Source organism: Mesoplodon densirostris, chromosome 11 (genome assembly GCF_025265405.1).
Source record: "Mesoplodon densirostris isolate mMesDen1 chromosome 11, mMesDen1 primary haplotype, whole genome shotgun sequence".
Taxonomy (NCBI): Eukaryota; Metazoa; Chordata; class Mammalia; order Artiodactyla; family Ziphiidae; genus Mesoplodon; species Mesoplodon densirostris.
In genome coordinates this window covers 86,093,290-86,118,052 of record NC_082671.1, presented here as the reverse complement: position 1 = coordinate 86,118,052, position 24,763 = coordinate 86,093,290, and the positions used below count along the sequence as shown (strand labels likewise).

Sequence of the window (24,763 nt, the reverse complement as noted above, 5' to 3'; positions counted from 1 at the left end):
TTTTTTATTATTATTATTACCATGTTCAAACTAAAAATACATGCCTGGCATAAAGGCACTCAATAAAGATTTGTTGAATGTATAAAAAATACATACATATTCACATATTTCTATATTTCTAGTTGGAAAACTTTAAATTAAAAACCATATATATTTGACATATTTTAACGTGTTAATTTTAACACACTTCTAAGAGTGTGCCTGAATTCTTAAAAAGTATTCTCTCCTTTAAAGCTAATACATACAGTCTTGTTTCATTCCAAACGCAATACATCTTTGTAACCTGCAGTATTGACAACGATTTCGATGGTGTTTATTAATAATACAGTCCTTTGATCCTCGACATGAATAAACTAAATTTTTTCGGATACTTCTTTTAAAAAATCCTTTGCAGCCTTCACAAGTTACTGCTCCATAATGACGCCCTAAAGACAAAATGTTTAAGAAAACACAAAAGTCACATATTTCAGAACTGAAATGAAATAAGCCCATTTCTTCCCTTTAAACATGAAATGAAACTGAGATTTCTGAGTTTATGACATAAAAAATTTTTTTTAGGAATTACCAGAGAATGGCACAAACTTATTCTCTGATAAAATATATTACAGTATGAGTTTTTAAATTTTGTAAAGTAATCTTAACAATGGCATGGAAAATTTGAGAAAGAGAAGAAACAAAATCACCCATAACCCCATGATATAAAAACTATTTTCACTTCTGAGATCACTTACAAATTATAGTTCTGTTATATACTGCAAAAAGTTATTTTATTCTAAAAACTTTGCTCCAAAAAAAGAATATAATGTCAGTTAGTATTTGAAATCTAATAATCTTTCCTCATTGTGAGTTCCACTTTTTAAATTTCTGGAGAAATCTGTTATACTTTGATAAGCCTATCGTTTCACAAACCATCTCTTTGGCACAACTATTAACAAACTGAATATACTCTGGGAAAAGCTCTAGTGGAGGTTTTTTTTAATGAAGCTATGGAAAAGATAAAAAAGATTAAAGAAAACAAGCTGGGCCCTTAAACTTATCCCACTGGCACTTGTGAATCTATATGAACAAATATGGGTGTGTATTTCTGGCATGAAGGAACTAAAATGGCATAACCCTGAGTACTAGAAATAGGATTGGAGAAGTGCCTGCTCAGCTATGCAGAGCATTACACAGAGGTTAACCAGAGCTTTTCCACCTCAATAATCTGTTACTCTGTATTCCTGGAATGAGAACAGGACTCAACAGGTAGATTAACAACCTAATTAATTATACATGTTATTAAGGATCACAACTAATTTTTAAGCAATTCCTTTGACAAAACTGGTTTCACATTCAGAAAAATTTCCACGTTTGGTTTACTTTCAAAAAGTGAAACTGTCTTTCATAACTCTTTGAAATATGCATTTTATGTCATTGCAAGATCACATTAAACTGCACTGAAATAAAAAACCTTTAGGAGAATAAAAAGCTCTGGGGAAAAATCAGTTAAATTTCATAGGCTACAAATATGAATCGTAAAAACAACCTGTTTCTTTTTCTTTTTACTTTCAGTAGAAGAAACATGGTAGTGAGATAGTTATTTTAACAAGAGAACACATATAGGAGGTTATTTTTAATGTTACCTGATGCTTTGTCTCCACATACTACGCAAAGATCAAAAACCTTATTTGGTCCTTGTTCGGAGGAAGAATTATCTGTTAAGAGCTAAAGAAAACCCCCCCAAACAAACAAACAAACAAAAACACAATAATTTGTTGTTACTTAGTAATATTCTCATGTAAAAAATTAAAAGAACATTCAGTCAATCTTACTTTTTGCTTTCTTTTTCATAAGTTATTCTGAAACTTTGAACTCTATTAGGCATGCATCGATTAAAGTATTCTTAATTTTCTTTACATATAGATTAAAACTCCCATGTTATAAAAAGCACAGACAGAAATAATACCTTTTTAATTTTTGATAACTTGTTCCATAACAATTTCATTAAAGTAAACAGAGTCTTAAACACACAAATACATGAGTATTTTTTACTGTATCTCACCCATTACGTATTTATTATTCATATGGAACACATTAAAGTACTGCAGCAGTTATCAGTCCTATCATGACATTTGTCTTTGAATAACTCAAAACATTTCCACATGGAATGACATGACTAAAATAAGCTATAACAGCATAAAAAGATAAATCTGAATTTTTTTAATAGAAAAGGAGTTATAAAGAAAAAAATGTTAAAGCATTTACTTATAACTATGGAACATGACTGATATACAAAGGTATAAACTTTTCGAGCTGTCTAAGGTTTGGGTTACGTGTAGAGGTTGAGAGCATGGACTCTGGAGTCTGTTAATGACAGCAAGTTAGTGGGGACTAGGTGGGGTGGCCTTGGGCAAATCACCAAACTTCTTTAAATTATATTAAGAGCTCATCACTAGGTGCAGCTAATGTAATACTGGCAAAGAAATACTAGTTTCTTCTTTTAGGTTTATATTTCAATCTTTCTGTCATTTTTTTTCAATCTTTTGAAATGTGAACAAATTAAATTCAAGCCAAAAAATGCGTCATTTAGTAAACATCTTCCCCTGCTTTAAAACAGCCCACAAAATAAACCTCTACTTTGACTCGTTTTCTTCTCTTAGGGGTGTGAATGCCTTCAGGAATAATTCTGATTTTAAAAACTTTAAACAGTCATTAAAATACCTGTCCCAGGGAATTCCCTGGCAGTCTAATGGTTACGACTCTGCACTTTCACTGCCAAGCGTGCAGGTTCGATCCCTGGGTAGGGGAACTAAGATCATGCAAGCCAAGCGGCACAACCAAAAAAATTTAAAAATAAAAAATAAAATAAAATAGCGGTCCCTTACTATGTTATAGTGGCATCATTTCTTCTTATATCACCATAAAAATCAGTCTTCAATGAAAACTTAAATAAACGAACAATTTCTGGTATTAGATGTCCTTTGAAAGCATCTACAAGTATCACTCTTTTCTTTAATAGCATATCTATTGCAAATGGTGCTAATATTTTATCTGCTATTATTCCTAAGGGTGGAAGAGACACTGAGAGGTTAATGGGCTTGCCCACATCCCATCTTGGTCACCAGACCAGAAATCAAATCTTTTTGGTCCAGGAGATTCTATCCTACACCTGTTTCTCTTTCATTGCTCTTAGAGATGATCCATAACGTAGGCAAAGTACCAATATCATCTTAATTTTTAAATAGAGAAAGTCTTTTGAAAAAGAGTAACTTTAGAGTGGAGAAATCTTATATCACCTCTTAAGCCAGGTGATGTCACCAGTCATAAAACATGATGATAGTAAGTACCCTTGATATGATATGATGAGAATGGCACTTAACCTCTGTGATCCTCCTCCCCAAAACCCACAACCCCAGTCTAACCATGAAAAAAAAAAAAAGAACATCAAAGTCCCACAGTAGGGCAACCTATAATATACCTGACCATTATACTTCAAAACTGTCAAAAATCATCAAATACAAGGAAAGTCTGAGAAACTGTCACAGCTAAGAGGAGTCTAAGAAAACATGACAAATGTAGTATCGTATCCTGGAACGAAAAAGGATATTAAGTAAAAATTAGGGAAAGCTATGGACTGCAGTTGATGTATAAATACTACTAGTTCATTAATTATAACAATTGTATCACACTAATGTAGAATATTAATAATATGAGAAACTGTGTGTTCGGAGATTATATGGGAACTCTCTATACTAAATGCTCAATATTTCTGTAAACACAAAACTGTTCTAAAAAAAAATCGAGTCTGTTAGTTAAGAAAATAAAGAAATTAAGGTATGGATAATGTTATACATTTTTTTAGTGACTTCCGTCTTTCTGATAAGATAACTTTATATATCCTATCCATTTTCTGCCGTAGCTGTTTCTAAAAATAATATAAATTATGTAATTGGAATAATAGAACCAATCAGGATACATAGGCATAATTTTGTATCTTATGAATTTGGAGTTTTTCAATCCTAAAAGGGATTTTCTTTGATCAGTTTTTTCATCACAAAATACAGAACCCAATTTTAAGTTGGTACTCACCCTCCTCAAAGTCTCTGGAGGCAAACTTAAGGGTTCATTGTATTTGTATTCAAACATAGCAAGCAGTGGTAAAAACAGCTGCATAACCACGATAGACTGCTTGCTACATCAGTGAAGATGTAGTTGATTGACACCAGAGGAAGCAAAAGTGACAAAGCTGGCAGCTAGAATATCAGCTTCTTGATTTGGCAGCTGCTTGTTCAAGGCACAGGCATCTTGGTCCTGCAAACTGCAGCTATAGAATTCTATAGATGCTCCTGATTTGGACGTTTCCTAACTGTGCAGAAGCAGAAGGTCACTTAGAAGAAGTTCTGAAGCATGCTCCGGTAGTTATTCTTGGAAACCTGACCTACAAGTGTTTCTTCAGCCTTTCTAACAGTTCTTGGAGCTCTCTACATTCTTTGTTAAATCTTTTCCTGCCCAAACTAGCCAGATTGGCTCTTACTGTGAGCCACTAAAAACCCACCAAAATATATGGGTGTGAGGATGTTTGAGGAAAGGAATAGTGGCTCGTAGGCGAGGGCGGCACATAATTTTATGCAAGATTTTTTCCTACCGAACATGCAGGACATAAAGTCTTAATGTCAGGACTTACACCTATGATATGCTTTTTATGTTTTTCAAGGGTAAGATAAAAAGAAACTCTAGTTATTTACCTGGAGGTGTTGTGCAGACAAATCAGGAGTTGTAAAAATAAACTGGTTGACACCTGTTGCATCTGGGGCTGTGAGGAAAACTTTTCCTGGAGTAGAATCTTGCCTGGCCAGAATGACTTTGCTTGGGGTAGAGCCACTGTGATTTGTCAGAATGAATTGTTTGCCTTGGGTATTATGACCAAGTGCTGTCACAATCTGGATTTTCTGGCCAGTTGGCTGCTCTGTAACAATCTAACACAATCATGTCATTAGTAATCAAGTCAACTTAATCTTTTTTCTTCTCTAAGCACAAGTTTCTCATACCTTGAGACAAAGCTAGACTAGAAAAGCATACCATTACATACATACGTTCAATATAATACACATACACACACACCACTAAATCTAGCAATACTTTGACATCTTATCCTACAGAAATAAACAAATGTGCAAATAAAGCTACAATAGTAAGAACACATGGATCTCACTATTTTGATTCCTTCCCTTCCTCTCCTTTTCACCTTCCATTTACACAAACATATATTGGGTACATTCTATTTGCCAATCACTGTTCTGAGTCCTTGGATACAGCAATAAACAAAACAAAATTTTTATTCTCATAAAGCTTTTATTTTAGTGAGGAAAGGCAGATAAAAACCAAATAAGCAAATAATATTGTCAGGTGGTATTAAGTGCTACAAAGTAAAATAAAGCAGAATAAGGTGAGAGTCATTGATGGAATGACAGTGATGAGGAGATGACATTTTTGCACAGACCTGAGTAAGTAGCAGACAAAGGCTTAGAACTAGCTAGGGGAAGTGCATCCCAGGTAGAAGCAGCAGCCTGTGGGGCAGGAAGAGTGTGTTCCATACATCTGAGGCAAGAGCACACCAAGAGCTGTGTGAGTGAAATAGAATGGGAGACAGAGATTTATGGTAGGAGGTGGATCTGAGAGACAAGAGGGGCCAGACTGAATAGGATTTAGTAGGCCATAAAATGACTGATTTCCTACTGGATGACATGGAGATCCACTGAAGGGTTTACAGAGAAGAGAAGTGGCAGGATCTTTTGCAAATAGGATCATTCTAGATTTAGTGCAAAGACCAGACTATGAATGTTCAAGAACAGAATTAAGGGAGACCACATAGGATGCTATTGCACAGATAATGGCAGCACTTGGGTATAATATATGGGCAGAGATATAGGCTGAGATCAGGGTAGCAGCCATGCTAGCAGTGAAAAATGATTAAATATGGGATATTTTATAAGGGAGAGCTGACAAGATATGCTGATGGACTGGACGTGGAATATGAGGAAAGAGTTGAGGATGACTATAAAATTTTGGCCTGACCAACTGGGAGGACAGAGTTGCCATCTACTGAGATGGAGTAGTCTGGGGAAGAGCAAGTTCATGAACAAAAAGAACAGCCTAGCATTGACGGTTTTTGTTGTTGCTAGGCAAATATTTTACAGGATAAACTCATTAAGCCAATTAAATTCCTTGATTCAATTTTAAAATGGCAAAGCTGATTTGTTTCCAACTTTTTTCTATTTCTCTGAAATTATTTTCATCAAGACTATTTTCTATGCAAAATTTACAGCAAAGTTCTGAATCACTAACCCTTTACACACCAAAAAAAAAAAGAAAAAAAAAGTCACTGAGAGCCCAAAGAACTTCTGTTTATGTAGGTTGTATCTACTGATATTTACCGTATTAGAAATTCAAATAGAAAAATATTTTTAATATTTATTAATTCATTTAAAAATAACCCAGGCTGGGCCTCCCTGGTGGCGCAAGTGGTTGAGAGTCCGCCTGCCGATGCAGGGGATACGGGTTCGTGCCCCGGTCTGGGAGGATCCCATATGCCGCGGAGCGGCTGGGCCCGTGAGCCATGGCCGCTGAGCCTGCGCGTCTGGAGCCTGCGCGTCCGGAGCCTGTGCTCCGCAACGGGGGAGGCCACAACAGTGAGAGGCCCGCATACCGCAAAAAAAAAAAAAAAAAAAAAACCCAGGGACTTCCCTGGTGGCACAGTGGTTAAGAACTGCCTGCCAATGCAGGGGACACGGGTTCGAGCCCTGGTCCGGGAAGATCCCACATGCCGCAGAGCAACTAAGCCCGTGTGCCACAACTACTGAGCCTGCGCTCTAGAGCCCGCGAGCCACAACTACTGGAGCCCGCACACCTAGAGCCCGTGCTCCACAACAAGAGAAGCCACAGCAATGAGAAGCACGCACACCACAACGAAGGGTAGCCCTGCTTCCTGCAACTAGAGAAAGTCTGCGTGCAACAACGAAGACCCAATGCAGCCAAAAATAAATAATACATTTATTTAAAAAATAAAAGAAATAAAATAAAAACAACCCATTAAATGTTAACATAAGTAACATATTTAATGAAAAATAAATAATTTTCCAAACAAAAGAAAATTCAATGGGAAGAGTGGCACTGACTTACATTTTTGCAAACTGCTTTAGTATCTGGCTTAATAGAAGCTGGATTCTCATACCTTCCTGGGCATTCAACCTGCTGCAACATGTTGTTTTGGTTAAAATATATAAAGAAAATCAAGCTTTACGTTTATTGGGTAAAAGAGGGAAGAATATCTTAACTGTTTCTTCAAACTGTGTAAACTGTTCTTTAATATGACACCAACATTTGACAAGTGATAGCTTTTTTAGAGGTTAGTTGCAATGTGGAATCAGAAACTATATATTAAAATCTATCCTGCAATGTGAATCCTTTACTCATGAGTGACTGTGTAACATTGTGTATTGGTCATTTGGGAAACACTGGTTCAGTGAGTTATGTACACCTTTTAAATGTTGACATATTTCATCATACAATATCACATGACATGCAGCCTCTGGAAAATTGCACCATATACTTGTGAGAGAATGATAGTGAAAAGGCAAATACTGTAACATTTTAGTATTATTATGAGAATGGTTTTGACCTTGCTGACTCTCTGAAAGAGTTCCTAGATGATACTTTGAAAACCTTTAGATTATGGTACTTCTTACTAGGACGTAACTTTTTAAAAAAATGAAGACCCATCTATTGACATGGATGTCCTTCTACTGGTCCATTAAACCTCAGATTCCACACCTGTGGAATCTCAGAAACATTCCCTGGCTAGATCCTCACTCTACCACAACTCTTCATTAGTTGTTTTTCTTCTGTGCACCCATAACACCCTATACACTTATCACAGCACTTACCATATCCTATTATGATTGTCCAATTATTCAACTGTCTCTCACTAGATCAAAGTGAACTTTTTTTTAGGGTTTCTTTTTTTAACATCTTTATTGGAGTATAATTGCTTTACCTTGCTGTGTTAGTTTCTGTATAACAAAGTGAATCAGCTATACGTATACATATATTCCCATATCCCCTCCCTCTCGCATCTCCCTCCCACCCTCTCTATCCCACCCCTCTAGGTGGTCACAAAGCATGGAGCTGATCTCCCTGTGCTATGCGGCTGCTTCCCACTAGCTATCTATTTTACATTTGGTAGTGTATATATGTCAATGTCACTCTCTCACTTCGTCCCAGCTTACCCTTCCCCCTCTCCGTGTCAAGTCCATTCTCTATGTCTGCGTCTTTATTCCTGTCCTGTCCCTAGGTTCTTCAGAAGCTTTTTTTTTTTTTTTTAGATTCCATATATATGTGTTAGCATACAGTATTTGCTTTTCTCTTTCTGATTTACTTGATCAAAGTGCACTTAAAGTCAAGGGTATCTTTTATCTCTGTACCACCAAAACCTAGCATATACTACACTTGGTATAAATAAGTTTGGTGAAGCAGTGAATGAACGGTAAACTAGACATACCTCTCCCATCTGTTGTTCAATAATTTGATGTGCAATTTCTTCTATGGTTGCCATGATTTAATTGCCAAGTGTCCTGCCAAACGTAAAAAGATGCTTTTTTACAATTATACCCATAAAACATATTTACTGAAGAATTTACTGAAGAATTACTGAACTGTATAATTTACAATTATACCCATAAAACATATTTACTGAAGAATTTACAAATGGAATTATATGATAGTTAGGATTTGCTTCAAAATAATCCAGCTGTGTGGGTGGGGGTGGGAAGGAATAAACAAAACAAGAATGGCCATGTGCTGACAATTACTGAAGACTGCTGAAGTTTATACAGGGGTTCATAAAACTATTCACTGTGCTTTTATAAATTCTGAAAACGTCTATTAAAAAAACCCAAACTATTCAATACCAACCAATTTCACTTTTCAAAGATACTGAAGCCTGGGCCTCCCTGGTGGTGCAGTGGTTGAGAGTCCGCCTGCCGATGCAGGGGATACGGGTTCGTGCCCCGATCTGGGAGGATCCCATATGCCGCGGAGCGGCTGGGCCCGTGAGCCATGGCCGCTGGGCCTGCGCATCCGGAGCCTGTGCTCCGCAACGGGAGAGGCCACAACAGTGAGAGGCCCGCATACCGCAAAAAGAAAAAAAAAAAAAAAAAAGATACTGAAGCCTAAACTGCAGACCTCTGATATAGATTAGGAATAGTTTATTAACTGAATAAGGGCAACCGAGCCTGTAAAAAAAAAAACCACATCCCTGTAGTCATTTAACACACTTTTAAAGCAGTATATTGTAAACACTGACAAAATAACTGCATTCATTCAGAAGACTAGATTTCTCTAGAATTTTGTGATTGTTCTTCATTGTTCTATTAATTTGAATTTTAATGTAAAACTGTCTTCAAATGGATTTGAGAGCCAGTAAGATTAATGGGTTGACTTCGGCTTTTGCTTTTTCTCTGTATCAGGTAGTCAAGAATACAAAAATTATTTCTGACTTTATCGTATTATATACTATCATAAATTCACTAATATTCTGTAATTATAATTAATATTAATTACCAAATTGTCTGAATTATTTCTTTCAATTACTTTTAAAACCTTAAATGCTTCAATTACTTGTTCTAAAAGCAATACACAATATTTAGATTAATTACTCAACTCTCTCTCACTAGATTGAAAAGTAGTGCCCTCAACCTCTCTGAAACCAACCAAGGAGACAGTTACTTCGCAGGTCTGTGTGCTCTGGGTCCATGATGGCAGTGGCAGCCCTCCCAAACTCTGACCCATCTTTGGGGGGTCATTCTTCCCTTTTCTTGAAGGATAACACATGTTCAAAACTGAATAGCTCTATTGCCCATCCAGTAGGGTCTCAGAAATCCAACAGTCTTCATTCATTTTTCATCCCATCTCTGTCCCCTTCAGTCCAAGCTGGCAGCATTTCTGCTGGCATGAAATTCCCAGAAGTCTTGCTGCCTCCCATGTAATTCATGGGGGTCCAAGCCATCAGACAAGAGGGTCCTGAACAGATCTCTTCAGGGTAACTCCATCTCTATTCCTGGCTTGCGCTGTATGTAGATCTCAAGGACACTGCTAATGTTGTAGTCTTTTGAACAAGGCCACTTATTTTCTCCCACATGAAAAACTCTTCCTCTGAGATTCATTTAAGCCAGTTACACTACAGTTTTTAGTGACTTTTATCGTCATTCATTCATTTCTGTTCCAATTTCATTACTCATGGATTATCTGACACTGATTGTTGTCCCTTTCCTGCCATTCTCCCAGTTTCCTGACCTCAAAGTCCATTAATACTCACCCAAATGCTACTTTAATATTGTGCTGCCAGATTGCTCTAACATATATATTTAATAAAATTTTAGCTCTTAATATTCTTCAAAGGCTTTCCTTTAACTATAGGACATGAGGTGTCCTTTTATTTATTTGTTTGTTTATTTATTTATTTATGGTTCTGTTGGGTCTTCGTTGCTGTGCGTGGGCTTTCTCTAGTTGCGTCAAGCGGGGGCTATGCTTCCTTGCGGTGCGCGGGCTTCTCATTGCGGTGGCTTCTCTTGTTGCGGAGCACAGGCTCTATGCGCGCGGGCTCAGTAGTTGTGGCTCGCAGGCTCTAGAGCACAGGCTCAGTAGTTGTGGTGCACAGGCTTAGCTGCTCCATGGCATGTGGGATCTTCCCGGACCAGGGCTTGAACCCGTGTCCCCTGCATTGGCAGGCGGATTCTTAACCACTGTGCCACCAGGGAAGCCCATGGACGTGAGGTGTCATTTGTTAAACCTTACATTCTAGCCATATGCACTACTTGTATCCTTGAATTTACCATGTTGCTTCATGTTTCCATGTCTTTGCTAATGGCTTCTCTACCATGAATGCTATGGAATCACTAGATCAACATATTTGTTTTCCAAGACTAAATTTAACTCAAAAAACTGAGGAAAAATAAGCATTCTTTACATATTGTTGATGTAAGTATAAATTGTTATATTTCTAGAAAGAAATTTGCCTATGTCTATGAAGTACCTTAAAATGTCTATGAAGTGCCTTAAAAATGTTCATACTCATTGATCCAATAATTCATTCAATATTCTTCCATTCAACAAATACTTGTTGAGTGCTTACTATGAGCCAGGCATTTTTCTAAATGTTAGGGATTGAGCAGGGAGTATTAAAACAAACTTCCCCTTGTAAAATTTATATTTTGGTGGGGTGAAACAGACAACAAATTTCAGCTACTCCCAGAACTGACTTTCCTGGATGATTATTTAATATACACAAACTGTGTATATGAAAAGCCCCTAGAAGGCAAAAATCAACTTTGTGTCAGCACCTTTGACAAACAGCAAGATCTCAGGATGCTTACAGAACTGAAACACATCCTCAGTCTCCTGTTTCAGAAGTACCAATGTCTCTTTAATGGTCAAAGAATAAAGTTTCAGCCCTTCTCCTGGTATGTTTTCAGTATTTACTAAGCCCCTATAACATGCCTGCCACTGCAGACACAAAGCAGCATTCCTTTATAGTCTGACTTCCTCATCTTCGCATTTTATCTCCTACCAGTCCCAGAGGGGCCTCTGTTCAGGACAACTGGAATGTTGTTTATTCCCCAATATACAGTGCCAAGCTCCTCTTCCCTCATTTAAATTTCCCCACCTTTAAAACTCAGTTCTAATTTTTTTTTGTTTTCAATCCAATCTTTCTAGACGGGTACAGCATTTATTGTGTATACTAAGGCTGCTAACAAGGACTCAAGAACAAACTTCTGTTCACTTCTAATATTGTATGCAAAATTTTATGGGAAGGTGCATTTTTCTAGCGAGAGTCCATGGCTTTCATAAAAGATTTGAAGAGGGTGCACAGGGTCCTATATGACTTTTAAAAGTTACATGATTATATAGACTGTTAATCCTTTATCATATGAGGTTTCTTTTGTCTCTTCTATTCCCCAGGAGTAGGAATTATATTTTGTGTAGCAGACATACAAAGAGTAGATATTTTGGGAATGTCTGCTGCCTTTGATTTCCTAAAAAAAGACTGACATGTCCCTACAAAGAATGATGAAATTACATTTTATGCGACCCACTTTTTTAAAAGAATAATTAGAAATATCTCCTTTAGATCTACCAAACTGACATACAAGCAAAATCTAAAATCAATCATTGTGTATCAACCAACCGCACAGCAGACACTGTTCAAAAACCCTCCAAAGTCGAAGGCCTATTTACAAGTTCCGGAGGCACAAAACCCCTAAAGGGCTTCATTTCAAGTCTTTTTGCTTTTCCTTTCCAGTTTTTTTTTTTTCAACAGCTGACGTATTTAGTGAAGGTTACGAGACAGGTTTGGCAACATTTGTCATTCGTAAAACGGCATCTGCTGGAGTCGGAGGTACAGTTTCTTAACAAAAGAGCTACTGGAAGCTTGGACATGCCCACTGCTCTGAGGACCCTTGGCCGTTCCATTTTATTTCTCAAAAGATACAGGTCCAAAGGCAGCGGCCACTCCCGCCCCCGTCGGTCGTGAAAGTTGAGAGCATTATTCCATCCGTCCTGTGTAAGCACGAGAACTAGCCAGAGGCTCGCGGTGAAAGGGATCCGGGCCTCGGCTCGCGGCCACTCGCAGCCAGGCCGGCCTCTCCGCATCCCGCTGGCGCTCGAGCCCACGCGGCGCCCCGGACCCGGGGGCGGCGCGCGGCTCCCTCAGGCGGGGGAAGCGGCAGCGCCACCGAGACGGAAGCTTTTCCTGTAGGTGAAAGGTCAGAGGCGCCGCGGGAGAGGCTGCCGTGCGCGCCGAGCCGCTCGGGGACTCCCTCTCGCGCCCGCCGCCCCAGCCCCTCTCCGGGCTCCGAGCCCCGCGCCGAGCTCCGGCTCCGGCCTCGGCCTCTCTCGGAGCCCCGGGCACTCGGTCCCGCTGCTGCGGCCGCTCTCTGCGCTCCCAGCCCGCCCCGAGCAGCGCGCCGCGGCACTGCCGGAGGGCGGGTTCTGCCGGCCGAAGCCGCAGGCTGTTGGGAACGCTGGGGGCGCGTCCGTTCGTACCTGGGAAGAAGGGACCTCCCCACGGTCCCCGCTCCGGGCGCCGCTGCAGCTGCTTTTCTCCTCACCAGTCCCTTCTTACCGGCGCTTCTCTGCCGAGCTACGTCCTTCGCCGGGCGTAGACGACAGCCCCGCTGCAGCGGCTGCTGGGCGGCGGGGGGGCTCCGGGAAGAGACAGGTTGGAGAAAGCTGAAGGGGGGAGGGTTAAAAAAATGGGGGCAGGGAGCTTTCTGGGTTTGGGTATTTGGGGGGGGGTCAGAGTTCGTGACCCCTCCCTCGGCTCCTCGGTGCGCGCTCCCGTCCGCGCCTGCGCCTGCGTGCAGTGGAGAGGCGGCGAGAGGAGGTAGTGACGTTCCCCGGGTAGAGGGATGAGAGAACCCAGCCTCTGGAGGTCGACTATCCCCTATCGGATGGGAGGAAGACTGCCTCGCCGCAGCTGCGCGTCCCTATTCGGGACTTCGAGAAGCCGCGTGGCCTTAGCGTTCCGTTTGCAAAAGGCGGTCGTTAAAGGAAGTTTTGAGACTGTTCAGATTTGAGCCAGGATAGATAACCCAATCAGTTTTAGACAGTTCGGTTTCTAATTTGTGGTGAAGTGGGCTCTGTTTCAGGCTCTTAGCTTGGACTAAACGGCTTATTAGAGGACTAACAAAACTGGGTAGATCCCGATAAAGTATTTTAAATAACCTTAAATAAAACAAGCTGGGGCATAGTCCTCTATATAGTAAGGCTAAGTTTTACTTATAAAGTCTTGTGAGTAAATAGGCATAAGGGCTAAATGGAGCTAGAATTTAATATAATCACTTAGAATGAAAGCTTCCGAAGACTGGCTTTAGTCTGTTGCGTTCAGCGGTGTATTCCCGAGCTTATAGGACAGTGCCTAATGGTCAATGAAGATTTGAGAAATGAGGCGTTGACGGAACTTCACGTTCTGATAGTGGCTCCTGAGGCACCGAGGTGTGGCAGCAAGGGCTGCCCTGTGTGCAAAGCACTGTGTGGTTTAGATTTTAAGAGAAGGGGGTCCTCAAAATGTCTCTTAGTTTTGATTGGCACTAGAAAAGCGGTCACGGATTCAGGCCAGAAACCCAAGTCAGGGAAAACAAAAGTGCACTGGTAAGGAGAACATCTCCTCTGTCATTTCCCTCTGGAACTAGGCGGCTGGACAAAGAAAAGGGGCAAGCAAAAACCCCTAACAAGTAAAACTATGCTGTATGCCTCATTCTCTAGAAGTCTCCCTCTTCCTTTTAGTACCGTTTGTTGTGTGTTTGGTTGTTTTAAGGCAGCCCCTCCTCCATCCACCCAAATTTGGGATCAAATTATTAAGTTTGTCCCAAAGGCAAAAGCTAAGAAAGTATCCTGTAGGTCCAATGGGAAAAGGCAATCTGAGACCTCCTCTATTCTCAGTGCCTAATATGCCATTTGGGGAGCATCTTTTGTGGGTGAGAAATAGCTTCCCCTAATTATGATTCAGGAAAACAGGTCAGTGTGGTTCATCCTTAAATGTGTGACTATAAAAAATTATGGTTTAAAAGACATCATCCGGGGGCTTCCCTGGTGGCGCAGTGGTTGAGAATCTGCCTGCCAATGCAGGGGACACGGGTTCGAGCCCTGGTCTGGGAAGATCCCGCATACCGCGGAGCGGCTGGCCCCGTGAGCCACAATTACTGAGCCTGCGCGTCTGGAGCCTGTGCTCCGCAACGAGAGCCCGCGATAGTGAGAGGCCCGCGCACCGCGATGAGGAGTGGCCCCCACTAGCCGCAGCTAGAGAAAGCCCTCACACAGAAACGAAGAGCCAACACAGCCATAAATAAATAAATAAATAAAAATTAAAAACAAAAAAACAAAAACATCATCGGGCTTCCCTGGTGGCGCAGTGGTTGAGAGTCCGCCTGCCGATGGAGGGGACATGGGTTCGTGCCCCAGTCCGGGAAGATCCCACATGCCGTGGAGCGGCTGGGCCCGTGAGCCATGGCCGCTGAGCCTGTGCGTCCGGAGCCTGTGCTCCGCAACGGGAGAGGCCACAAGAGTGAGAGGCCCGTGTACCGCAAACAAACAAACAAACAAAAAAGACATCATCACACCAAAAGTAGATTTAGTAAATTTATTGTGTATAAATATAATACATATTAACATTATTTACAGTGCTAATATTTTATTTATAAAGGATCTATATATCTATCTGGACAATAAGATACAAACTATATTATCATTTTAAGTAAAAAGTGTTTCTATAAATTTCTCATTTAAAAAAAATAGTATTTCGGGCTTCCCTTGTGGCACAGTGGTTGAGAGTCCGCCTGCCGATGCAGGGGACACGGGTTCCTGCCCCGGTCCGGGAGGATCCCACATGCTGCAGAGCGGCTGGGCCCGTGAGCCATGGCTGCTGAGCCTGCGCGTCCAGAGCCTGTGCTCCGCAACGGGAGAGGCCACAGCAGTGAGAGGCCCGTGTACCGCAAAAAAAAAAAAAAAAAAAGTATTTCAAGATTGGTTCTTAACATGCTGTATGACCAACTCATATAAAAGAACCCCCCCCCCCCAAAAAAGAGGGATTTGATATTGAGGCTTTTTGAAATTTTACTACTACGTTTATCTTAAAACAAAACAAAAATCCTACTAGAAAATTTCCATTAGAAAATAACATTAAAAGTGGCATAGGCTCCAGAATGATTTGCCTATTAGAGGAATTAAAAAAAAAAGATCCATTTGAATTAATTTAACTCACCAAATACTGGGTGTCCAGTGCATGCAAGGCACTCTGCCAGATGCTGAGGAGGAATCTCAAATGAACAAGATACAATTGCTGTTCTCAAGGCTAGGATGTGATAAGCACCATAAGAAAGTCTGTTTAGGAGCTAAAGGCTACGGAAGCATAGAGGAAGGAGACAGTAGATCTGAGGAGGAACAGAGACAGAAGGACTAGGATCAATTGTTACAGAGAAGTCTTGGATAAATAGGCAGAAATGGAGGTGGGGGAAAGGATGAAGAAAAACAAAATGATGTGAACAGAGAAAGGTTGGGTTGGGGTTACCTGCAATGTATGATACCTGAGGAAAAGTGTTCCACGCCAAGCCACTCGGAAGCCAATGAAGGTTGTAAAGAGCAGGGATGAAACTAGATTAGAACTATGCCTTATAAGATGGCTCTGGCAGTGTTTAAAATGGGACCATGCAAAGAAGGCATTGGAATTAGAAGAAAAGTTATGCCAGTCACTGGGAAGAGGTAACAAGGACTTGAGCTAGGGCAGATGCAATAACAGAAGGACAATGAAGACAGAAAGGATACAAAGGCAATTCTAGAGGGTCCCGCTGACACAGGCAGATTCTGGAGTCTAGAATGGTGTTTTTCCATTGCAGAAGAAAATATACAGATTTGAATGAAAAGAAATTGAGTTTTAGGCATGTAAAGTTTAAAGTGCTTAAGATGTAGATATCCAACAGGTACTTGCAAATATGCACTTGCAGGATGGTGGAAAGAGCAGGTCTAAGATCTGAGTTATAATGAGGGAACTTTGGGGACTTTGAGTTGGAGATGACCAGAATCCTGTCCTTACTTTCTTCAACAAATATTTTCACTTAAAAGACACAGGGTAGGTATTTTGTGAGAAACTGACATATTAGATATAGTATCTGTCTTCAAGGAGTGGGCAGTGTAGTAAGAGAAATGGGATTTATCTCTCTGGAAGTTCCAGTGGCGATATTTAACTACAATGGATCTTAAACTTCAAAACCTGAGTACAATGAAAGCACACTCTGAGACATATCAACATATGCTGTGATAACATTTACATTTTAACTGAATTACTAAATAGCAGGCTTTCCCTATTTCTAGATATATTCTACCAACCAGATATAACACATACCTTTGGCTAATAAAACTACACTTTAAAGTTGTCTTCTTCAATTAGTTGTTTCATTACAACTTTATATTAAACAAAGGTTTCATTGATGATCTCATTTTAAAAAATGCTACTACATACTCAAAGAATCAAGGTTTTGGTTAAAAAAGAATTAAGTATCTTGGGCACAGGACAATAGGAGGATACTGGATACATTAGGGAACAGGGGAAAAGAGGTTGGGGAGAGGTTCAGAAACGTGGGATGATGCCAAAGATAACCTTTCTCATTCTCCTAGACTCTGGAGGGTCCTCTGCATTTACAGCTGCCACAGATAAAGGAAGAACACTGGTTGGAGACACATATTAAGAAGGCCAGCCTTCCCCTAGCTTGACCTGGCATCTCTTGTCTAGGTTTCCTTCAGCATCCTTTTGGGCTTAGCATTATAACTGCTCTTTTCTCTTCCTTATGAATAAAAGGAGATACTTGAAAAGGATTTGATGGAAGCACATGTATCAGTGTAGTAAATACAGTACGCTTGGGATCTAAGTACTATTTATTTATTAAAGCCTTTATTGAATTTGTTACAATATTGCTTCTGTTTCATGTTTTGGTTTTTTGGCCATGAGGCATGTGGGATCTTAGCTCTCCGACCAGGGATCGAACCCACACTCCCTGCTTTGGAAGGGGAAGTACTAACCGCTGGACCACCAGGTAAGTCCCTCTACGTACTATTTATACTTTCTCCTCATTTATAGAATGCATCCAATATTTTTTTTTTGCTAAAATATTAGCTATCAAGAGAGGTTTTTTGGGGCTTTCCTGGTGGCGCAGTGGTTGAGAGTGCGCCTGCTGATGCAGGGGACACGGGTTCGTGCCCCGGTCCGGAAAGATCCCACATGCCACGGAGCGACTGGGCCCGTGAGCCATGGCCACTGAGCCTGCGTGTCCAGAGCCTGTGCTCCGCAACTGGAGAGGCCACAACAGTGAGAGGCCTGCGTACCGCAAAAAAAAAAAAAAGAGGTTTTTGAAAGTAGCTTTACAACAAGATGTATGTATATAATTAGGTTTCTCATTTGACATTGAATGAGCAAGGTTAAATAATTGATCAGCTTCAGTGAAGTTATGAAGGATTGATAAGGGGGAAAGGGAATGTTACTATTCCACATTTAAAACGTCTTGGCGGAGAGAGTGGTTCAAGATGGCGGAGTAGAAGGACGTGCTCTCACTCCGTCTTGAGAGAGCACTGGAATCACAACTAACTGCTGAACAATCATTGACGGGAAGACACTGGAACTCACCAAAAAAGATACCCCACATCCAAAGACAAAGGAGAAGCCGCAATGAGACAGTAGGAGGGGCGCAATCACAATAAAATCAAATCCCATAACTGCTGGGTGGGTGACTCACAAACTGGAGAACAATTATACCACAGAAGTCCACCCAACTGGAGTGAAGGTTCTGAGCCCCACATCAGGCTTCCCAACCTGGGGGTCTGGCAACAGGAAGAGGAATTCCTAGAGAATCAGACTTTGAAGGCTAGTGGAATTTGATTACAGGACTTCGACAGGACTGGGAGAAACAGAGACTCCACTCTTGGAGGGCACACACAGAGTAGTGTGTGCATCGGGACCCAGGGGAAGGAGCAGTGACCCCACAGGAGACTGAACCAGACCTACCTGCTAGTGTTGGAGGGTTTCCTGCAGAGGCAGGGGGTGGCTGTGGCTCACTGTGAGGGCAAGGACACTGGCAGCAGAAGTTCTGGGAAGTACTCCTTGGCATGAGCCCTCTCAGAGTCCACCATTAGCCCCACCAAAGAGCCGGATAGGCTCCAGTGTTGGGTCACCTCAGGCCAAACAACCAACAGGCAGGGAACCCAGGCCCACCCATCAGCAGACAAGTGGATTAAAATTTTACTGAGCTCTGCCCACCAGAGCAACACCCAGCTCTACCCACCACCAGTCCCTCACATCAGGAAACTTGCACAAGCCTCTTAGATAGCCTCATTCACCAGAGGGCAGACAACAGACGCAAGAAGACAATGATCCAGCACCTGTGGAACAAAAACCACAATCACAGAAAGATAGACAAGATGAAAAGGCAGAGGACTATGTACCAGATGAATGAACAAGATAAAACCCCAGAAAAACTAAATGAAGTGAAGATAGGAAACCTTCCAGAAAAAGAATTCAGAATAATGATAGTAGAGATGATCCAGGACCTCAAAAAAAGAATGGAGGCAAAGATCGAGAAGATGCAAGAAATGTTTAACAAAGACCTAGAAGAATTAAAGAACAAACAGAGATGAACAATACAATAACTGAAATGAAAAATACACTAGATGGAATCAATAGCAGAATAACTGAGGCAGAAGAAAGGATAAATGACCTGGAAGACAGAATGGTGGAATTCACTGCCACGGAACAGAATAAAGAAAAGAGAATGAAAAGAAATGAAGACAGCCTAAGAGACCTCTGGGACAACATTAAATGCAACGACATTCACATTATAGGGGTCCCAGAAGGAGAAGAGAGAGAAAAAAAGACCCAAGAAAATATTTGAAGAGATTATAGTCGAAAACTTCCCTAACATGGGAAAGGAAATAGCCACCCAAGTCCAGGAGGTGCAGAGATTCCTAGGCAGGATAAACCCAAGGAGAAACACGCCGAGACACACAGTAATCAAATTGACAAAAATTAAAAACAAAGAAAAATTAATGAAAGCAACAAAGGAAAAACGACAAAGAACATACAAGGGAGGGGCTTGCCTGGTGGCGCAGTGGTTGGGAGTCCGCCTGCCGATGCAGGGGACATGGGTTCGTGCCCCGGTCCGGGAAGATCCCACATGCCGCGGAGTGGTGGTCACTGGGCCTTCATGTCCAGAGCCTGTGCTCCGCAACGGGAGGGGCCACATCAGTGAGAGGCCCGCGTACCGCAAAAAAAAAAAACCATACAAGGGAACTCCCATAAAGTTAACAGAAGCTCTACAAGCCAGAAGGGAGTGGCATGATATATTTAAAGTGATGAAAGGGAAGAACCTACAACCAAGGTTACTCTACCCGGCAAGGACCTCATTCAGATTTGACGGAGAAATAAAAAGCTTTACAGAAAAGCAAAAGCTAAGAGAATTCAGCACCACCAAACCAGCTCTACAACAAATTCTAAAGGAACTTCTCTAAGTGGGAAACACAAGAGAAGAAAAGGACCTACAAAAACAAACCCATAACAATTCAGAAAATGGTAACAGGAACATACATATCGATAATTACCTTAAACGTGAATGGATTAAATGCTCCCACCAAAAGACAGAGGCTCGCTGAATGTATACAAAAACAAGACGCATATATATGCTGTCTACAAGAGACCCACTTCAGACCTAGGGACACATACAGACTGAAAGTGAGGGGATGGAAAAAGATATTCCATGCAAATGGAAATCAAAAGAAAGCTGGAGTAGCAATACTCATATCAGATAAAATAGACTTTAAAATAATGTTACAAGGGACAAGGAAGGACACTACATAATGATCAAGAGATCAATCCAAGAAGAAGACATAACAATTATAAATATATATGCACCCAACATAGGAGCACCTCAATACATAAGGCAACTGCTAACAGCTATAAAAGAGGAAATCAACAGTAACACAATAATAGTGAGGGACTTTAACACCTCACTATACCAATGGACAGATCATACAAACAGAAAATTAATAAGGAAACACAAGCTTTAAATGACACAATAGACCAGATAGATTTAATTGATATTTATAGGACATTCCATCCAAAAACAGCAAATTACACTTCTCAAGTGCACATGGAACATTCTCCAGGATAGATCACGTCTTGGGTCACAAACCAAGCCTCAGTAAATTTAAGAAAATTGAAATCGTATCAAGCATCTTTTCTGACCACAACGTTATGAGATTAGAAATCAATTACAGGGAAAAAACTAAAAAACACAAACACATGGAGGCTAAGAATACATTACTAGATAACCAAGAGATCACTGAAGAAGTCAAAGAGGAAATAAAAAAATACCTAGAGACAAATGACAATGAAAACACGACAATCCAAAACCTATGGGATGCAGCAAAAGCAGTTCTAAGAGGGAAGTTTACAGCAATACAAGCCAACCTCAAGAAACAAGAAAAATCTCAAATGAACAATCTAACCTTACACCTAAAGGAACTAGAGAAAGAAGAACAAACAAAACCCAAAGTTAGCAGAAGGAAAGAAATCATAAAGATCAGAGCAGAAATAAATGAAACAGAAACAAAGAAAACAATAGCAAAGATCAATAAAACTGAAAGCTGGTTCTTTGAGAAGATAAACAAAATTGATAAACCATTAGCCAGACTCATCAAGAAAAAGAGGGAGAGGACTCAAATCAATAAAATTAGAAATGAAAAAGGAGAAGTTACAACAGACACCACAGAAATACAAAGCATCCTAAGTGACTACTACAAGTAACTCCATGCCAATAAAACGGACAACCTGGAAGAAATGGACAAATCCTTACAAAGGTATAACCTTCCAAGACTGAACCAGGAAGAAATAGAAAATATGAACAGATCAATCACAAGTAATGAAATTGAAACTGTGATGAAAAATCTTCCAACAAACAAAAGTCCAGGACCAGATGGCTTCACAGCTGAATTCTATCAAACATGTAGAGAAGAGCTAACACCCATCCTCTCAAACTCTTCCAAAAAATTGCAGAGGAAGGAACACTCCCAAACTCATTCTATGAGGCCACCATCACCCTGATACCAAAAGAAAATTACAGACCAATATCACTGATGAATATAGATGCAAAAATCCTAAACAAAATACTAGCAAACAGAATCCAACAACACATTAAAAGGATCATACACCAAGATCAAGTGGGATTTATCCCAGGGATGCAAGGATTCTTCAGTATACACAAATCAATCACTGTGATACACCATATTAACAAATTGAAGAATAAAAACCATAGGATCATCTCAATAGATGCAGAAAAAGCTTTTGACAAAATTCAACACCCATTTATAATAAAAACTCTCCAGAAAGTGGGCACAGAGGGAACCTACCTCAACATAATAAAGGCCATATATGACAAACCCACAGCAAACATCATTCTCAATGGTGAAAAACTGAAAGCATTTCCTCTAAGATCATTAACAAGACAAGGATGTCCACTCTCACTGCTATTATTCAACATAGTTTTGGAAGCCACAGCAATCAGAGAAGAAAAAGAAACAAAAGGAAAACAAATTGGAAAAGAAGAAGTAAAACTGTCACTGCTTGCAGGTGACATGATACTATACATAGAGAATCCTAAATATGCCACAGAAAACTACTAGAGCTAATCAATGAATTTGGTAAAGTTGCAGGATACAAAGTTAATGCACAGAAATCTCTTGCATTCCTATACACTAATGATGAAAAATCTGAGAGAGAAATTAAGGAAACACTCCCCCTTACCACTGCAAGAAAAAGGATAAAATACCTAGGAATAAGCCTACCTAGGGAGACAAGACCTGTATGCAGAAAACTATAAGACACTGATGCAAGAAATTAAAGATGACATAAACAGATAGAGAGACATACCATGTTTTTGGATTGGAAGAATCAATACTGTGAAACTGAGTATACTATACTACCCAAAGCAATCTACAGATTCAATGCAATCCCTATCAAATTACCAATGGCATTTTTTACAGAACTAGAACAAAAAATCTTAAAATTTGTATGGAGACACAAAAGACCCCAAATAGCCAAAGCAGTCTTGAAGGAAAAAAACGGAGCTGGAGGAATCAGACTCCCTGACTTCAGACTATACTACAAAGCTACAGTAATCAAGACAATATGGTACTGGCACAAAAACAGAAATATAGCTCAACGGAACAGGATAGAAAGCCCAGAGATAAACCCATGCACCTATGGTCAACTAATCTATGACAAAGGAGGCAAGGATATACAATGAAGACAGCCTCTTCAATAAGTGTGCTGGGAAAACTGGACAGCTACATGTAAAAGAATGAAATTAGAACACTCCCTAACACCATACACAAAAATAAACTCAAAATGGATTAGAGACTTAAATGTAAGACCGGACAGTATAAAACTCTTAGAGGAAAACATAGGAAGAACACTCTTTGACATAAATCACAGCAAGTTCTTTTTTGATCCACCTCCTAGAGTAATGGAAATAAAAACAAAAATAAACAAATGGGACCCTATGAAACTTAAGAGCTTTCGCAAAGCAAAGGAAACTACAAACAAGACGAAAAGACAACCCTCAGAATGGGAGAAAGTATTTGCAAATGAATCAATGGACAAAGGATTAATCTCTAAAGTATATAAACAGCTCATGCAGCTCAATATTAAAAAAACAAACAACCCAACCAAGAAATGGGCAGAAGACCTAAATAGACATTTCTCCAAAGAAGACATACATATGGCCAAGAAGCACATGAAAAGCTGCTCTACGTCACTAATTATTAGAGACATGCAAATCAAAACTACAATGAGGTATCACGTCACACCAGTTAGAATGGGCATCATCAGAAAATCTACAAACAACAAATACTGGAGAGGGTGTGGAGAAAAGGGAACCCTCTTGCACTCTTCGTGGGAATGTTAATTGATACAGCCACTATGGAGAACAGTATGGAGGTTCCTTAAAACACTAAAAATAGAATTACCATATGACCCAGCAATCCCACTACTGTGCATATACCCAGAGAAAACTATAATTCAAAAAGGCACATGCACCCCAATGTTCACTGCAGCACTATTTACAATAGCCAGGTCATGGAAGCAACCTAAATGCCCACTGACAGACGAATGGATAAAAAAGATGTGGTACATATATACAATGGAATATTACTCAGCCATAAAAAGGAACGAAGTTGGGTCATTTGTAGAGACATGGATGGATCTAGAGACTGTCATACAGAGTAAAGTAAGTCAGAAAGAAAAAAAACAAATATCGTATATTAACTCATATATGTGGAACCTAGAAAAATGCTACATATGAACCAGTTGCAGGGCAGAAAAAGAGCCACAGATGTAGAGAACAAACGTCTGGACACCAAGGGGGCAAAGTGGTGGTGGGTGTGTGTCTGTGTGTGATGAATTGGGAGATTGGGATTGACATATATACACTAATATGTATAAAATGGATAACTAATAAGAACCTTCTATATAAAAAAATAAAATTCAAAAATTAGAAAAAAAATCTTGGTGGAGGGGTGCTGGTAATCTGATAGCTTCCTCAAAAGGCGCTATATTTTTTAATTTTCAAAGCCCTCCATGGGGCTAAGCCAATAGCTAGCATAATCATACATGAGTTTCACATGTAATTAGGAGAATTACTAGAAGGTTATGCAATGTTTCTTGTATTTAAATGTTTAACTGGTTCTTGATTCAGCCAACAGTTGGAAGATAGAATAGCCTTGGTTGATAGTTTTTAGATTCAGATTAAACCAAACCTTGTAGTCAGAAGGTTGAGAGCTCAAGAGGAGGAGGGAGGAACTCCAATAACTTGTTGTTTTGCAAATGCTAGTCCCAATGAAACAGAAGGAAACACTGTATAAGGCATAACCTTGGTCTCCAAAAAGGACACACTAAAAACTGCAGGGATTTAACATGGAAGCCTTATTTATGCTACCTTGGTTAAAATTAATGAGCTGCAAAGAAGTGTTAATTTACCTACAGTGACAAAAAGATTTGGGAGATAGCATGTGAGGATTGTATGTGAGGTTGCAAGAGGATTCAAAGTGATTCCACAGCAAGCAATAGCCAAAAAACTGCAGCAGCCTACTCTAGATCTAGTAGATACCCTGGTGCTGCAACAAACATTCAGAAGGC

The 24,763-nt window shown here is 40.1% G+C and overlaps 1 protein-coding gene across 6 annotated transcripts in view; it reads right to left on the bottom strand.

Annotated features, from left to right (window-relative positions):
• Positions 1-13,385, bottom strand: part of NR2C1 (nuclear receptor subfamily 2 group C member 1) — a 41,556-nt gene extending 28,171 nt beyond the window's left edge. For 4 of the 6 annotated variants that reach the window (XM_060113039.1, XM_060113041.1, XM_060113042.1 and 1 more), the window contains exons 1-6: positions 13,078-13,385; positions 8,537-8,609; positions 7,159-7,230; positions 4,725-4,955; positions 1,623-1,704; positions 246-425 (exon numbers count right to left, since the gene is read on the bottom strand). In XM_060113039.1, coding sequence (XP_059969022.1) covers positions 246-425; positions 1,623-1,704; positions 4,725-4,955; positions 7,159-7,230; positions 8,537-8,590 — 619 coding nt within the window. In that variant the 5' untranslated portion in view covers positions 8,591-8,609; positions 13,078-13,385. The remainder of the gene's footprint in view (positions 1-245; positions 426-1,622; positions 1,705-4,724; positions 4,956-7,158; positions 7,231-8,536; positions 8,610-13,077) is intronic. The other 2 variants (XM_060113040.1, XM_060113043.1) reach the window with 2 other exon arrangements.
• Positions 13,386-24,763: the final 11,378 nt, after the last annotated feature.